The sequence below is a fragment of the Mustelus asterias genome, chromosome 11 (assembly GCF_964213995.1).
Source record: "Mustelus asterias chromosome 11, sMusAst1.hap1.1, whole genome shotgun sequence".
NCBI lineage: Eukaryota > Metazoa > Chordata > Chondrichthyes > Carcharhiniformes > Triakidae > Mustelus > Mustelus asterias.
The window spans coordinates 13,491,046-13,508,822 of NC_135811.1; the positions used below are offsets into that span (position 1 = coordinate 13,491,046).

Sequence of the window (17,777 nt, forward strand, 5' to 3'; positions counted from 1 at the left end):
CACTCGTTAGCCAAAATCTGCACTTCTGACCTTATGGTGGAAGGAAGGTCATTAATGAAGCAGCTGAAGATGGTTGGGCCCAGGACACTACCCTGTGGAACTCCTGTAGTGATGCTGGAACTGAGATGACTGATCTCCAACCATCACAATCATCTTCCTTTGTGTCATGTATGGCCCCAACCAGCAGAGGGTTTCCCCCCTGATTCCCATTGACTCCAGGATTGCTGTGGCTCCTTGATGCTACATGCGGTCAAATGCTGCCTTGATATCAAGGGCAGTCAGTCTCACCTCACCGCTGTAGTCCAGCCTTTTTGTCCATGTTTGAACCAAGGCTATAATGAAGTCAGGAGCTGAGTGATCCTGGTTGAACCCAAATTGAGTGTGAGTAAGCAGGATATTGCTTAGCAACTGCTGCTTGTTGGCACTGTTGATGACCCCTTCCGCCACTTTACTGCTGATTAAGAATAGACTGTTGGGGCGGTAGTTGGCTGGGTTGGACTTGCCCTGCATTTTGTTACTGGACATGCCCTAATTTTTGTTACTGGACATACCTGGGCAATATTTCACATTGCCTGGTAGATGCTAATGCTGTAGCTGTACTGAAGCAGCTTACTTAGGGTCATAAACAAGTCCTGAAACTCAAGTCTTCAGTACTATTGCCAGAATATTGTCAGGGCCTATAGTCTTTGCAGTATCCAGTGCTTTTCGACAATTCTTTTTATCAGATGGAGTGAATTGAATTGGCTGAAAACTGCATCTGATGCTGGGAGGATCTTTCAGCACTTCTGACTAAAGATTATTGCAAATGCTTCAGCCTTATCTTTTACACTGATGAGCTGGGCTCCTCCATCATTGAGGATGGGGATATTTTTGAAGCCTCCTCCTCCAGGGAGTTATTTAATTACCCACCGCCGTCTCTGACGGAGTGTGGCAGGACTGCAGAACTTAGGCCTGATTGGTTGGTTGTGAGATCTGTTAGTTCTGTCTTTCACTTGCTGTTTACATTGTTTGGCACACAGATAATCCTGAGTTATAGCCTCACCAGTTTGACACCTCATTTTTAGCTATGCTTGGTATGCTCCTGGCAAGTTCTTCTGTACTCTTCACTGAACCAGGGTTGCTTCCCTGGCTTAATGGTAGAGTGGGGGATTTGCCAGGCCGTGAGATTATTTTTATTAATTTACAGGATGTGGGTATCATTAGCTAGACCAGCATTTATTGTCCATCCCTAATCACCCTTGAGAAGGTTGTGGTGAGCTGCCTTCTTGAACTGCTGCAATTTATGAGGTGCAGGTACACCCACAATGCTGTTAGGGAGCGAGTTCCATAATTTTGACCCAGTGAAAGAAGGATAGAATCCCTACAGTGCAGAAGGAGGCCATTCAGCCCATCAAGTCTGCACCAACTCACCAACAGAGCATTTTACTCCGACACTATCCCTGTAACCCCAAGTATTTACCCCACCATTCCCCTAACCTACACATCTTGGGACGCTAAGGAGCAATTTAGCATGGCCAATCCACCTAACCTACACATCTTGGGATACTAAGGGGCAATTTAGCATGGCCAGTCAACCTAACCTGCACATCTTTGGAGTGTGGGAGGAAACCAGAGCACCCGGAAGAAACTCACGCAGACACGGGGAGAGCATGCAAACTCCACACAGACAGTCACCCAAGGAATTGAACCTGGGTCCCTGGCACTGTGAGGCTGCAGTGCTAACCACTGTGCCACCATGCCACTCCAACTGAGGATGGTGAATGGCTTGGAGGTGAACTTCCAGATGGTGGTGTTCCCATGTGTCTGCTGCCATTGCCCTTCTAGATGCTAACAGTTGTGGGTTTGGAAAGTGCGGCCTAAGTAGCCTTTGTGAATTCCTGCAGTTCATTTCCTAGATGGTAGCTTGGTACAATTCTGCTGCTACTGATGGCCCACAGCACCTCATGGATACCCAGTCTTGAGTTGCAAGATCTGTTTAGCATGATGGTAGTGCAACACAGCATGGGACTTCATTTCCACAAGACTGTGCAGTGGTCACTCTGGCTGATACTGTCATGAACAGATGCTTCTGTGGCAGGCAGATAGGTTGGGATGAGGTCAAATATGCTTTTCCCTCTTGTTGGTTCCCTTGCCAATTGCCCCAGACGCAGTCTAGCAGTTATTTCCTTTAGGTCTCGGCTAGCTTGGTCAGTGGTGGCATATTATGACCCTGCTAATGTTCATTGCAAAGGCATTCCAAATCCCAGAAGAGAAACTTGCAATGCTGGTTCTTAATAGTCTATTTCCACCATTTGGAAAAATGTGAGGAAAGAGATGAAACCCTGTGACGAAAGGACTTAGTCTTGTTGTAAGTTATTCAAATAACAAAACATTTATTAAATGTTAAAACATACAGCAAGAAAGGCAATAGTAAATAACAATTACAATTAACTACAATGATGCTTACCCAGACAGTATACTTGAATTATGACACCAATCTTAATCTATCTACTTTGCTAAACTCTGAGAATATACTTTCCCAAAACAACATCCCATTGGTTTTAGCACCATGAGCCAAATTCAGCAAATATGTATCACTGTAGTTTTCTTTTGGGAACACTTCTAATTTAAAGTAGAATTTCTAGGTCTAACACGCTTTTAGCACCACGACTTGACTTTCTTCAAGAGTAAGCTGGGCATGGCTATGATCTGGGCCATTCGACTGCTCGATTTCACTTTGCTTAACAAAGTATCCATTTCACCCTGCTACTAGTCTAATCTGCATCTCAAAAGTCCTCAATGCAGCTAAATCACTACCTTTTTTAGGTATGATTCCGTGAGTATGACTATGTCAGGTTGTTGCTTGATTAGTCTGTGGGACACCTCTCCCAATTTTGGCACAAGCCCCCATTTGGTAGTAAGGAGGACATTGCAGCATTGACAGGTCTTTAGACTCACATGGAACTATACCTTACAGATAATGTTCCAGACACCACCCTGGTTCTGTCCTTTCCCACCAGCAGGACATACCCAGCCGAGGGGGCGCACAGTGATATACAGTCAGGATGGTGTTGTCCTGGGAGTCCTCAACATCAAATCTGGACCCCATGAAGTCTCATGGAATCAGGTCAAACCTGAGCAAAGAAACATCCTACTGGTTGCCACTTATCGCAATCAACCCCCTCATCCACTCCCTGCCTCCCCGCCCCCCCCTCCCCCCCGACTTTCCCACTTTCCTCGCCAACCCCCACTACCTACCTGGGTCCCACCACTCAGTTTATGAGTCACATATGACACATGTCACTTCTGATGCTTATGTCAATGCCTGTTGGTCTGTTCAGTTTCATTCCTCGTAGACGTTCTAGTGATTTGATACAACTGAGTGGCTTGCTCAGCCATTTCAAAGGGCATTTAAGACTCAACCAAATTGTTGTGGGGCTAAAGTAGGTCAGTCCAGGTAGGACAGCAGATTGCATTAATCAGATATATGTTTTCCTTCAAAATGTAATCATCTCCCATTGCCAAAGCCAGTTTCTGAGCCTGTTCCATTGTTGCTCCCGAACTTGTTTTGGAAGTAAGTTAGAGTGGTTCGGCGGCAAGCTTTTCCTCTGGCCTTTTCCATCTTCAAGCCTCATCACAGTGTGGGAAGATTCATGGTAGAGCTTTGTCACAGTAGTCCAGCTGAGATAACTATGAAAGCTGTCGCTATAAGCCCTGGGCAATTTCTCACACTGCAGATTGAGGGGGGATGAGAGTGAAGGGAGTGCTGTTTTTTTTCCCCAAAATATACTTCATTCATAAAATTTGTAGAATTACATGACAAAACATTTCAAACTGAATATTACAAAAAATGCAATAGAATTCACCTTTTCTCCACACAGTAGGTGTCTAAATACAATTTCAAATTATAGAGTGAACGTTCAAAGACTATTTCCTCGAGTGGATGGAGCTATTACAAGGGGGCATAACTATAGGGTTCGTGGTGGGAGATACAGGACGGATATCAGAGGTAGGTTCTTTACGCAGAGAGTGGTTGGGGTGTGGAATGGACTGCCTGCAGTGATAGTGGAGTCAGACACTTTAGAAACATTTAAGCGGTTATTGGATAGGCACATGGAGCACACCAGGATGATAGGGAGTGGGATAGCTTGATCTTGGTTTCAGATAAAGCTTGGCACAACATCGTGGGCCGAAGGGCCTGTTCTGTGCTGTACTGTTCTATGTTCTATACTCTTGCCAGTCACAACATTTTAGATCGGGCATACAGCCAAAGGAATCTACACAGTTTCCAGCCCCTTGGTGCACTATTGCTGAAAGATCTCAGTGGTGTCGGCACAATACTCCGATTCGTCTGCAATTAACCAATTCAAGAAACCTAGGTGAAGTTAGGAGATTAAGCCTGAATCCCATCACTTCAAGGTGCTTTGACTCATGCTCCAATACATGGTTTCACCAGTCCATGATTGACCTTCCTCATCATGTTACCCTGTTCCTTAGAACTGTCTGAAGATGTGGAGCAGATAGAAAGGCTAACTAAATGTAGATGTCAAAGATTGTTGTCTTTTTCTTAGCTGTGCACCTTCAGGCTGACTTGAACAAATTGCTCTCCCAGCAGGGAACCTTGTCTGCTGACAGCATATCTGTAAAGTACTTGCTGCTTCCCCACTAATTTATGGTCATTAGGCACTGTCAGTGACTTTCTGTTTATCGGTTGTCGAGTAGGAGTTTGAGGCTCTATGTTGGGAGTGCACATTTGTAGTATTGTCTCTTTAGCATCCACCTCGCTTGAGTAATTTAGAATGAGTGAAATCAGCTTTTGTTTTCTGTAGTTCAGAAAATATTTAAGCTCTTGACTTTAACAAATATGAAATATATTCTTCTCCTCCTGGGCTTTAGCGAGACCACACCTGGAGAATTGTGTGCAGTTTTGGTCTCCTTCCCAAGAAAGGATATACTTGTCATGGAGGCAGTGCAGTGAAAGTTCACCAGACTGATTCCTAGGTAGGATTGTCATATGAAGAGGGATTGGATTGACGGGGCCTTTATTCACTGGAATTTAGAAGAATGATAGGGAATCTCATTGAAATGTGTACATTTTTGACAGGGCTGGGCAGACTGGATGGAGGGATGATATTCCCATAGAACAAGGGATCACAGTCTCAGAATACAGGGTAGGCCATTTAGGACTGAGATGAGGAGAAATCTCTTCACTCAGAGGGTGGTGAACCTGTGAAATTTTCTACCACAGAATGCTGTGGAGACCAAGCCATTGAATATATTTAAGAGGGAAATAGATTTCTAGAATTTAAAGGCTTCAAGGGGTATGGGAGAGAGCGCGAGTATGGTGTTGAGATAGAGGATCAGCCATGATCATACTGAATGGTGGAGCAGGCTCGAGGGGCTGAATGGCCTGCCATTAGTCAGTCCTATTTTCTATGCTTCTATGTTTCTAAGATAAATGCAATGAAATCTTTTGTGTTTTGCATTGTACAGTGTTAACGATATGCTGAAAATCCAAGAGCAGCTGACTAGAGATAGAGATGAGCTACTCAAAGAGGTGGTCACCTTGCGGGATAAAGTGACAGAGATGTCAGCCAATGAGCAAGAATTTGAGCGTCTTAAAGAGGAGGCTAATCAGAACATGGCCCAGGTTGGTAATAAATCAACTGCATTCCGCAGCATCTCTGGCCTTTGGCAGATTTGATGTTGCATATGTCTTTGGTTCTTTTGTCGCAGCCTGCCAGCAATGATATTTTGACAATTGTGATTCAGTTCTTCCTTCGTTCACCCTCTAGTGGGGGAAGATGCAGGAATGTTATTCCATGATAGTGTTTCGGCTGTCATTACGGAACTCTTAAATTGTCTTTTACTTAATCCTCTGATTCTCTGTGGAAGAATGCGTGGCACGGTAGCACAGTGGTTAGCACTGCTGCCTCACAGCGTCAGGGACCCAGGTTCAATTCTTGGTTTGGGTCACTGTCTGTGTGGAATTTGCACGTTCTCCCCATGTCTGCGTGGGTTTCCTCCGGGTGCTCCGGTTTCCTCCCACAGTCCAAAGATGTGCGGGTTAGGTTGATTGGCCGTGCTAAAATTGCCCCTTAGTGTCTTGAGATGGGTAGGTTAGCGGGATTAGTGGGTAAATATGTAGGGATATGGGGGTAGGGCCTGGGTGGGATTGTGGTCGGTGTAGACTCGATGGGCCAAATGGCCTCTTTCTACACTGTAGGGTTTCTATGATTTCTATGTGCGCGTTAGGTGGATTGGCCATGCTAAATTGACCCTTAGTGTCAGCGGGACTAGTTAGGGTAAATGCATGGGGTTATGGGGATGGGGCCTGGGTGGGATTGTGGTGGGTGCAGACTCGATGGGCCAAATGGCCTCCTTCTGCACTGTAGGATTCTATGATTCTAAGAGTACGGAAGAGAGACCTGAAGTGAGGCTTGAGGCCGAGTGAGCTTGGATGCCAGCTAAGGGGAGTGCCGAGAATGAGGGGTGGGGAGAGGGGTGTGCCAGTAGAAATGGGCGAATGCCAGAAGAAACGTGGGAACGCCAGGAGAAGTGGGGGAATGCCAGGTGAAGTGGGAGAATGTTGGGAAAAGCGGGATAATGCCGGGAGAAGTGAGGACAGGCCGGGAGAATGAGGGAACATTGAGAGAAGCAGGGGAAGTCTGGGAGAAGTGGGGGAATGCCAGGAGAAGTGAGGGAGCACCGGGAGAAGCGGGGGAATGCTAGTAACCTCCAAGGAGTTGATGATATGGGATTCAGCGATGGTAATGCCTTTCTTGTTGGAGATGGTCATTGCCTGGCATTTGTGTGGTGTGAATGTTACTTGCCAGTTGTTGGCCCAAGCCTAGATATTGTCCAGTTTTGCTGCATTTGGACACAGACTGCTTCAGTATCTGAGGAGTTGCAAAAGGTTCTGAACATTGTGCAATCATTAGCGAACACCCCCACTTCTAACCTTAGAATGGAAGGAAGGTCATTGATGAAGCAGCTGAAGATGGTTGAATCAAAGACACTAATCTGAGAAACTCTTGCAATGATATCCCGGAACTGAGATTACTGACCTCCAACAAGCACAACCATCTCCCCTTATGCCAGGTATGAGTCCAACCAGCAGAGAGTTTACTCCTGATTCCCATTGACTCCAGTTTTGCTCGGGCTCCTTGATGCCATACCGGTCAAATTTTGGCTTGATGTCACCTTACCTCTGGAGTTCAGCTCCATTGTCCACGTTTGAACAACGGCCGTAATGAGGTCAGGAGCTGAATGATCCAGGCAGAATGCAAACTGAGCATAAGTGAGCTGCTGATGGAAGTAAAAACTGAAGTGTTGTGTGAGATGGAAACCATTCACTTGGATGGTGATGAACGTTCTGACCTATTACAGTAATTTAATGAAATTTACAAGAAAGATGATCTATTAAATGTCTGAGATATTGTTGGAATTTCATAGATTTCGGAAAACAGATGGTTATTCCATGGTGGAACATATCATGGGCTTCTAACAGATTGTTTAGAATATAGATGGTATTCAATTTGGAGATCCCTGGATTTTATTGAAGTGTCACATATGCACTGCTTCTAACAGGCATATGGTTCTCAGAGAAGGAAACCCTGTTTGATCAGATGTCTGCTGCCTTAAAATTCCTTGGGAAACAGTCACTTCCTTCAGTCTTCGTGGAACAAATGGGACATTCCACGGTAACACAAAGAATAGAATACTCAACAATTGGCTGAGTTTGAAATACGATCCTGGAGTTAAGAACCAGTACAATGGAAAGATTAGAGACTGGCAGAATAAGGATGAAAGTATCTTTATCAAATGTGGCTATCACAGCAGAAGACAAAAATAATGGGTGAATGAAGTTCACCCTGAGGAATGGTTAGTAGGTGCTTCAGGTGTGATTTATAGAGTCATAGAGTCATGGAGGTTTACAGCATGGAAACAGGCCCTTCAGCCCAACTTGTCCATGCCGCCCTTTTTTTTAAACCCCTAAGATAATCCTAATTACCCGCATTTGGCCCATATCCCTCTCTATCTGTCTTATCCATTTAACTATCTAAATGCTTTTTAAAAGACAACATTGTACCCGCCTCTACTACTCCTCTGGCAGCTTGTTCCAGACACTCACCACCCTCTGTGTGAAAAAATTGCCCCTCTGGACACTTTTGTATCTCTCCCCTCTCACCTTAAATCGATGCCCTCTAGTTTTAGACTCCCCTACTTTTGGGGAAAGACATTGACTATCTAGCTGATCAGTGCCCCTCATTATTTTAGAGACAGTATTTGAAGTATCATTTTGTGACAGGTGGCCCAAAGTGGAAGAGTCCTCAAAATGACACATGATAAAGGAAGCGGTTGAGAATAATGATGAATCTGAACAAATTATACTAGTCACTCGGAGTTTTAGTACTGTGTGGTACTAGATAGCGCTTGAACTTCAACAGAATGTGGAACAGACAGGTTATAATGTGTGGAACAGACAGGTTATAATGTTATCTTCATTCAATAGTTTGTGAAGATCGATGAAAGGTTAAGGAATATATAAGCCCTCCTTGTTTTGGGCTTGATGATGACAGTACATTGAGGTTACTAGAGAGAGTTGTAACTCCATGTAGAATAGCTGGAGTAAGCCATTTTACTTACTCCAGCAAAGCTCAAAGGATTGGATGACTTACACCTGCTCTGAAGTCGTATGTTTGTTCTATGTCTGGCTGAGGAAGAGAAATGAAGAGATTAATTAGAAGTCTGAAGTCTATACAAAGTATTGAGGGATGGCACCAAATCCCATTGTAAGCTTCCATTGGAATATGACTTTAAGCTGTTGTATAGATCTTGTATAGGACAAAGAAATAAATGCTTTCATTCTACATTTTATGGACATGGTGACCAGATTTAATTTTTCTATAATAATTCACACTAAGGACAAAGAGGCATCCTAGACAAAATCATGGAGATTTGGATTAGGACTGGACTTGGGGACATTGATAACAAAGAACAAAGAAAAGTACAGCACAGGAACAGGCTCTTCGGCCCTCCAAGCCTGCGCCGATCATGATGCCTGCCTAAATTAAAACCTTATGCACTTACGGAGTCTATATCCTTCCATTGCCATCCCATTCATGTATTCATCTAGTTGCCCCTTAAATGCTGCTATCATACCTGATCCCACCAACTCCCCGGGCAGTGTGTTCAGACATTAGCCACCCTCTGTGTAAAAAGACTTGCCTCGCCTTGCCTCCTCTAAACTTTTCCCCACGCGCCTTAACCCTATGTTCCCTAGCACTTGACTTTTCTACCCTAGGAAAGAGCATCTGACTATCCACTCTGTCCATGCCACTCATAATCTATCATAACCTCTGTCAGGTCACCCCTCAACCTCCGTCGTTCCAGTGAGAACAAACCGAGTTTATCCAACCTCTCCTCATAGCCAGTACCCTCCAGACCAGGCAACATCCTGGTAAACCTTGTCTGTACCCTCTCCAAAGCATCCACGTTCTTCTGGTTGTGTGATGACCAGAATTGTACACATTATTCTAAATGAGGCCTAATTAAGGTGATAATGGAAGAGAATTTGCCAATGATGAATGCAGAGACATACATGAAAATATGAAAATCATGGTCATGGAGACTGCAGCTGAAGGCCTTTTCAGCAATGGATGTCGTGAAAGGAATCATGCGGTGATCGGCAAACGGCTGCATAACATTTTAGTTGATTAACCAGACTGCAAATTGACAAATGCCGTGGCATGGGCAATTCATGCAAGGAATTCACTCCAGATGGTGAGAGAATGTAGTGCCTATCAATTAGTCTGTGGGCAAAATCCCAAGTTACCTGCTGTTCTGTGCTGCTGTTCTAGAAGGTACTAGAAATAGTGCCAATTTTCATGCATATTGGAAGGCTTTACATAATAGGAGACAAGGTTTGGTCACGATTTATGTTTTCAGGAAAATCCAAAGAGCACTGAGACATCATATAAGACTATCTGAGACAGAGATTAATTCAAGAAATTTGGTACATCATGTAAAAAATAGAATTGAAAGGCCTTGGCAAGGTCTTGACAGCAGCTAGCAAACAAACTGATCAAACTGTTAAAGTTAATTCTTTAAAATTAATCAAATTTGATTGCAAAATCACAGACTGAGCAACTGTTTGAAGTAAACAAGGTATTGCTGAAAAAAGATATGTCAAAGCTTATCGTCTTGAACTTATCAGGACACTTCACAAGATTACCAGTATAAGGGGAAAACAACACTTCATACTGTATGAGAAGAGCATGCTGATTGGTAGAGGTGTTGCCGTGGAAAATGCACCAGTTAATGGTGACTGGCAGATAACTGCCAAGCACTACTTGAAATTAAAACCAAGTAGTTTGACCCTGATTGATCAAGGTGTTGCCCTGAGGAATGAATCAGTAAAAGGCTGTCACTTATTAAAGGGAGAGTACAAAAGTGTCCAGAGGGCACTTTTTTCATACAGAGGGTGGTGAGTGTCTGGAACAAGCTGCCATAGTAGTAGAGGCGGGTACAATTTTGTCCTTTAAAAAGCATTTAGACAGTTACATGGATAAGATGGGTATTGAGGGACGTGGGCTAAACGCGGCCAATTGGGATTAACTTAGGGGTTTTTAAAAAAAGGGCAGCATGAACAAGTTGGACCGAAGGGCCTGTTTCCATGCTGTAAACCTCTATGACTCTAATTTATATCTTGAATGAAACATGATTGTCCTCTCACCTGACTTGCTCGATCCATCAAGAAACCCTCATTTTGCAAAACACCTCCAGCTTCTTTTTATTTGGGAACAACATAGACAATTTAATTCTTTTATTGAGATAAACTGGTGCATTTTCCACGGCAACAGAGCCTCTTAAGGATCAACAAGGTCATCTGTGTGTGGATCCACAAGAGATGGGTGAGATCCTAAATGAATATTTCTCATCAGTAGTTACTATTGGGAAAAAAATGGATGTTAGGGAACTTGGGAAAATAAATAGTGATGTCTTGAGGAGTGTACATATTACAGTGAAGGAGGTGCAGGAAGTCTTAAAGCGCATCAAGGTAGATAAATCCCCGGGACCTGATGAAGTGTATCCCAGGACATTGTGGGAGGCGAGGGAGGAAATTGTAGGGCCCCTAGCCGAGATACTTGAATCATCGATAGTCACGGGTGAGGTGCCTGAAGATTGGAGAGTGGCAAATGTTGTGCCTTTGTTTAAAAAGGGCTGCAGGGAAAAGCCTGGGAACTACAGGCCAGTGAGCCTCACATCTGTGGTGGGTAAGTTGTTGGAAGGTATTTTGAGAGACAGGATCTACAGGCATTTAGAGATGCAAGGACTGATTAGGGACTGTCAGCATGGCTTTGTGAGTGGAAAATCATGTCTCACAAATTTTATTGAGTTTTTTGAAGGGGTAACCAAGAAGGTAGATGAGGGCAGTGCAGTTGATGTTGTCTACATGGACTTTAGCAAGGCCTTTGACAAGGTACTGCATGGTAGGTTGTTGCATAAAGTTAAATCTCACGGGATCCTGGGTGAGGTATCTAAATGGATACAAAATTGGCTTCTTGATGGAAGCCAGAGGGTGGTTGTAGAGGGTTGTTGGCCTGTGACCAGTGGTGTGCCTCAGGGATCAGTGCTGGGTCCACTGTTATTTGTCATTTATATTAATGATTTGGATGAGAATATAGGGGGCATGGTTAGTAAGTTTGCAGATGACACCAAGATTGATGCGCATAGTGGACAGTGAAGAAAGTTATCTCCGATTGCAACGGGATCTTGATCAATTGGGCCAGTGGGCTGACGAATGGCAGATGGAGTTTAATTTAGACAAATGCGAGATGATGCATTTTGGTAGATTGAACCAGGGCAGGACTTACTCAGTTAATGGTAGGGCATTGGGGAGAGTTACAGAACAAAGAGATCTAGGGATACATGTTCATAGCTCCTTGAAAGTGGAGTCACAGGTGGACAGAGTGGTGAAGAAGGCATTCGGCATGTTTGGTTTCATTGGTCAGAACATTGAATACAGGAGTTGGGATGTCTTGTTGAAGTCGCACAAGACATTGGTAAGGCTACACTTGGAATACTGTGTGCAATTCTGGTCACCGTATTGTAGAAAGGATATTATTAAACTAGAAAGAGTGCAGAAAAAATTTACTAGGATGCTACTGGGACTTGATGGATTGAGTTATAAGGAGAGGCTGGATAGATTGGGACTTTTTTCTCTGGAGCATAGGAGGCTGAGGGGTGACCTTATAGAGGTCTATAAAATAATGAGGGGCATAGATAAGGTAGATAATATATTTTCCCAAAGATGGGGAGTCTAAAACTGGAGGGCGCAGGTTTAAGGTGAGAGGGGAGAGATACAGAAGTGCCCAGAGGGGCAATTTATTTACACACAGGGTGGTGAGTGTCTGGAACAAGCTGCCAGAGGTAGTAGTAGAGGCGGGTACAATTTTGTCTTTTAAAAAGCATTTAGACAGTTACATGGGTAAGATGGGTATAGAGGGATATGGGCCAAAATTGGGGCATTGAGATTAGCTTATGGATTTTGAAAAAATGGGTGTCATGGACAAGTTGGGCCAAAGGGCCTGTTTCCATGCTGTAAACCTCTATGACTCTATAAAGGTAGACCTTCTGCATGGAATCTTTGGTCCCACCAGCATCAGGAAGCATGGCAGGCAGGGTAATGTAATTTGGTACCAGGCCAGAAATTAGTTGAGATAATGTGTAGGAATTCTGTTATGGGGGCTTTAAAGGTGAGTTAAGGGAAAGGGGGTCAAACTTTCTGATGAACAATGTCGGGAAGCTCTTTTGCATGCATTACCATGTCATGCTTGTTCATTAAAAGGCCATCTTGCTGGAATTAAGTTCCACCACCCGTGAGAAATTAGAATGTTCATTTTTATGATTGTATACAAGTGGCATGGATCTGACGAGGTAGACTTCTTCCATGGTTATGGTCTATGGTCTTATGATGATGAAGGCTGAGTTTGGGGAGCATCTATAAATGCCAGCCTTTGCTTGAGGCCGGGTGGTGACAGTGCAAGTTGCATGGAGGATGACGAAGAAAGGGAGGAAAGGTTAGCAGGCAAGGGTGGAGCAGTGGCTGGGTAAAGATGGAAGGGATAGTCCTTTACCTATGGTGCCAGAACCTTCGACCTCATGAGATAACATTAGGGATGGCGACTCCCTGCCTGTCCCCTCTTTGAGAACAGTTGAGTGTCTTGCATGTTCAATGAGCTGACCAGTGCAAGATTGCACTGGGCACCAGCCATCCTGACGCACCCCCCCAGAGGGAATCACTCTCAGTTCTATGCCTGCCACTGAACGTAGATATCAGAACAGAAGATTTCGCCCTTTGGCTCCATTACAAGTTCAGAGATTCATCGTTCAAGTACTCTTACTACCATTCTGTACGATAAGCATAAGTTACCCTATAAATGTAATTAACCCCTACTTGTTTGAATTGCGTTCACTTCAATGATATTTACTAGGTTCTTCATCAGGTTTTCCATTTATCTTATATTTATCAATTTAATCTCCGATCTATTCGTTATACAACATTAACTGTTACACTTTTTAAAAAAGCTTGAATCATAGAATCAGATGTTCACAACAGGTTGTGATTGCTGACTACAATTATATTGACTACAATTGTAAAACAAAAGTGTTCTGAAGTTGCGGAACTCTAGGTAACTTGCAGTTTAGCCAGTTCACTTACTGGAGTAGAATTGATTCAGTAAAAACAAATTAATGTGGATTTTGAAATCTAATATTGATAGAAAAATATTTATGAAGTGGAATATTCTGATGGAAAAGTAAAGAAAAAATCTTCAAACTTTGAGAAGAGATTACTTATTGTTGTGCACTAAAGTGTCTATAAAGTGAACATAAAGTGTCTATAATTCTTGTGGCATGAATTATTAGATTATCAGTTTCGACTGAAACACTGTGATTTTTAAAGACAATTCTTTAGCCTTAATTGGACATGTTTTCATCAGAGCTCTAATGCATGTTTCTTTCGATGCCCATTCCTCCCCACGCCAATTTTTTGACTGCAGCTTCAGCATGATATACAGATGCGAGAGAATGAGATTGCCCGAGAGATGCGACGGAAGGAGAAGCTGCAGAAAGAACTGGGGCGTTTGAAGGGAGAACTGGACGACAATCAAGCTGAGATCAAGTCATTGATGTTACAACAACAAAAAACTAAAGATGACTACCAGAAATTGGATCTGCAGCTCAAGGAACAAAAGGTAATCAGGGGAGCCTGTGGGAAGACAAAGGGATGTCTGGTAAGTGGAAGGCTTTCAAAAGTATGTTAACCAGGGTTCAGGGTAAACACATTCCTCTTAGAGTGAAGGGCAAGGCTGGCAGAAGTCGGAAGCCCTGGATGACTCGGGATATTGAGGCCCTGGTCAAGAAGGAGAAAGAGGCACATGATATGCATAGACAGCTGGGATCAAATGAATCTCTTGAAGAGTATAGTGGGTGTAGGAGTAGAGTTAAGAGAGAACTCAGGAGGGCAAAAAGGGGACACGAAATTGTTTTGGCAGATAAGGCAAAGGAGAATCCAAAGAGCTTCTACAAATACATAAAGGGCAAAAGAGTAACAATGGAGAGAGTTGGGCCTCTTAAGGATCAACAAGGTCATCTATGTGCGGATCTACAAGAGATGGGTGAGATCGTAAATGAATATTTCTCATCAGTATTTACTGTTGAGAAAAGCATGGATGTTAGGGAACTTGGGGAAATAGATAGTGATATCTTGAGGGGTGTACGTATTATAGAGATGGAGGTGCAGGAAGTCTTAAAGCGCATCAAGGTAGATAAATCCCCGGGACCTGATGAAGTGTATCCCAGGACGTTGTGGGACGCTAGGAAGGAAATTGTGGATCCCCTAGCCGAGATACTTGAATCATCGATAGTCACGGGTGAGGTGCCTGAAGATTGGAGAGTGGCAAATGTTGTGCCTTTGTTTAAAAAGGGCTGCAGGGAAAAGCCTGGGAACTACAGGCCAGTGAGCCTCACATCTGTGGTGGGTAAATTGTTGGAAGGTATTTTGAGAGACAGGATCTACAAGCATTTAGAGATGCAAGGACAGATTAGGGACAGTCAGCATGGCTTCTTGAGTGGAAAATCATGTCTCACAAATTTTATTGAGTTTTTTGAAGGGGTAACCAAGAAGGTAGATGAGGGCAGTGCAGTTGATGTTGTCTACATGGACTTTAGCAAGGCTTTTGACAAGGTACGGCATGGTAGGTTGTTGCATAAAGTTAAATCACACGGGATCCAGGGTGAGGTATCTAAATGAATACAAAATTGGCTGCTTGACAGAAGCCAGAGGGTGGTTGTAGAGAGTTGTTTTTCAAACTGGAGGCCTGTGACCAGTGGTGTGCCTCAGGGATCAGTGCTGGGTCCACTGTTATTTGTCATTTATATTAATGACTTGGATGAGAATATAGGGGGCATGGTTAGTAAGTTTTCAGATGACAGCAAGATTGGTGGCATAGTGGACAGTGAAGAAAGCTATCTCCAATTGCAATGGGATCTTGATTAATTGGGCCAGTGGGCGGACGAATGGCAGATGGAATTTAATTTAGACAAATGCGAGGTGATGCATTTTGGTAGATTGAACCAGGGCAGGACTTACTCAGTTAATGGTAGGGCATTGGGGAGAGTTACAGAACAAAGAGGTCTAGGGATACATGTTCATAGCTCCTTGAACGTGGAGTCACAGGTGGACAGAGTGGTGAAGAAGGCATTCGGCATGCTTGGTTTCATCAGTCAGAACAGTGAATACAGGAGTTGGACGTCTTGTTGAAGTTGTACAAGACATTGGTAAGGCCACACTTGGAATACTGTGTGCAATTCTGGTCACCCTATTATAGTAAGGATATTATTAAACTAGAAAGAGCGCGGAAAAGATTTACTAGGATGCTACTGGGACTTGATGGATTGAGTTATAAGGAGAGTGGCTGTGGAGGGGTCTTTCTCTGCATGGAGGTCAGTGACCAGTGGAGTGCCCCAGGGATCTGTTCTGGGACCCTTGCTGTTTGTCATTTTCATAAATGACCTGGATGAGGAAGTGGAGGGATGGGTTGGTAAGTTTGCTGACGACACCAAGGTAGGTGGTGTTGTGGATAGTTTGGAGGGATGTCAGAAGTTGCAGCGAGACATAGATAGAATGCAAGACTGGGCGGAGAAGTGGCAGATGGACTTCAACCCGGATAAGTGTGTGGTGATCCATTTTGGCAGATCCAATGGGATGAAGCAGCAGTATAATATGAAGGGTACCATTCTTAGCAGTGTAGAGGATCAGAAGGACCTTGGGGTCCGGGTCCATAGGACTCTTAAATCGGCCTCGCAGGTGGAGGATGCGGTCAAGAAGGCGTACGGCGTACTGGCCTTCATTAATCGAGGGATTGAGTTTAGGAGTCGGGAGATAATGCTGCAGCTTTATAGGACCCTGGTTAGACCCCACTTGGAGTACTGCGCGCAGTTCTGGTCACCTCATTACAGGAAAGATGTTGAAGCCATTGAGAGGGTGCAGAGGAGATTTACAAGGATGTTGCCTGGATTGGGGGGCATGCCTTATGAGGATAGGTTGAGGGAGCTTGGTCTCTTCTCCCTGGAGAGACGAAGGATGAGAGGTGACCTGATAGAGGTTTACAAGATGTTGAGAGGTCTGGATAGGGTAGACTCTCAGAGGCTATTTCCAAGGGCTGAAATGGTTGCTACGAGAGGACACAGGTTTAAGGTGCTGGGGGGTAGGTACAGAGGAGATGTCAGGGGTAAGTTTTTCACTCAGAGGGTGGTGGGTGAGTGGAATCGGCTGACGTCGGTGGTGGTGGAGGCAAACTCGTTGGGGTCTTTTAAGAGACTTCTGGATGAGTACATGGGATTTAATGGGATTGAGGGCTATAGATAGGCCTAGAGGTGGGGATGTGATCGGCGCAACTTGTGGGCCGAAGGGCCTGTTTGTGCTGTGGCTTTCTATGTTCTATGTTCTATGAGAGGCTGAATAGACTGGGACTTTTTTCTCTGGAGCGTAGGAGGCTGAGGGGTGACCTTATAGAGGTCTATAAAATAATGAGGGGCATAGACAAGGTAGATAGATAAATATCTTTTCCCAAAGGTAGGGGAGTCTAAAACTAGAGGGCATAGGTTTAAGGTGAGAGGGGAGAGATAGAAAAGTGTCCAGAGGGGCAATTTGTTCACACAGAGGGTGTGTCTGGAACAAGCTGCCAGAGGTAGTAGTAGAGGCGGGTACAATTTTGTCTTTTAAAAAGCATTTAGATAGTTACATGGGTACGATGGGTATAGAGGGATATGGGCCAAATGCGGGCAATTGGGATTAGCTTAGGGGTTTTAGAAAAAAAAGGGCGTCATGGACAAGTTGGGCTGAAGGGCCTGTTTCCATGCTGTCAACCTTTATGACTCTATGACTCTGTAACCCAATCTCCCAGCAATATTGCAACCTTCAAACTAACTAATCAAAGATATGGAGGATAAGAATTGGGGATATTCATTTTGACAATGCTTTCAGCATAGGTGTAGTGTCTTCATAGGCGGTCAGCCAACACTGGAGTGCAGAACAAGAGGGAAATGCCCTCTCAGTGAAACCATCTGTAAAGGATTGTCTCATAACAGCAACTGTGGGCATTGGCTGTACTCTAAACACAGCTGGTGCAAAGGTTTCCAAATAGATAAGCTTTTGAGTACAAAAATAATCCAGGTGACGTGTCGTGCCAGTGCCCACTTACAATGATTGCGAAGAGCTGCATTTTCAG

General features: G+C 44.1%; 1 protein-coding gene across 1 annotated transcript in view; it reads left to right on the forward strand.

The window, feature by feature from the left end:
• The window catches only part of cfap58 (cilia and flagella associated protein 58), a 222,049-nt gene that overhangs the window by 21,152 nt on the left and 183,120 nt on the right, over positions 1-17,777 (forward strand). The window contains exons 4-5 of the mRNA XM_078224321.1: positions 5,473-5,629; positions 14,046-14,240. Of these exons, the coding sequence (XP_078080447.1) occupies positions 5,473-5,629; positions 14,046-14,240 (352 nt within the window). The remainder of the gene's footprint in view (positions 1-5,472; positions 5,630-14,045; positions 14,241-17,777) is intronic.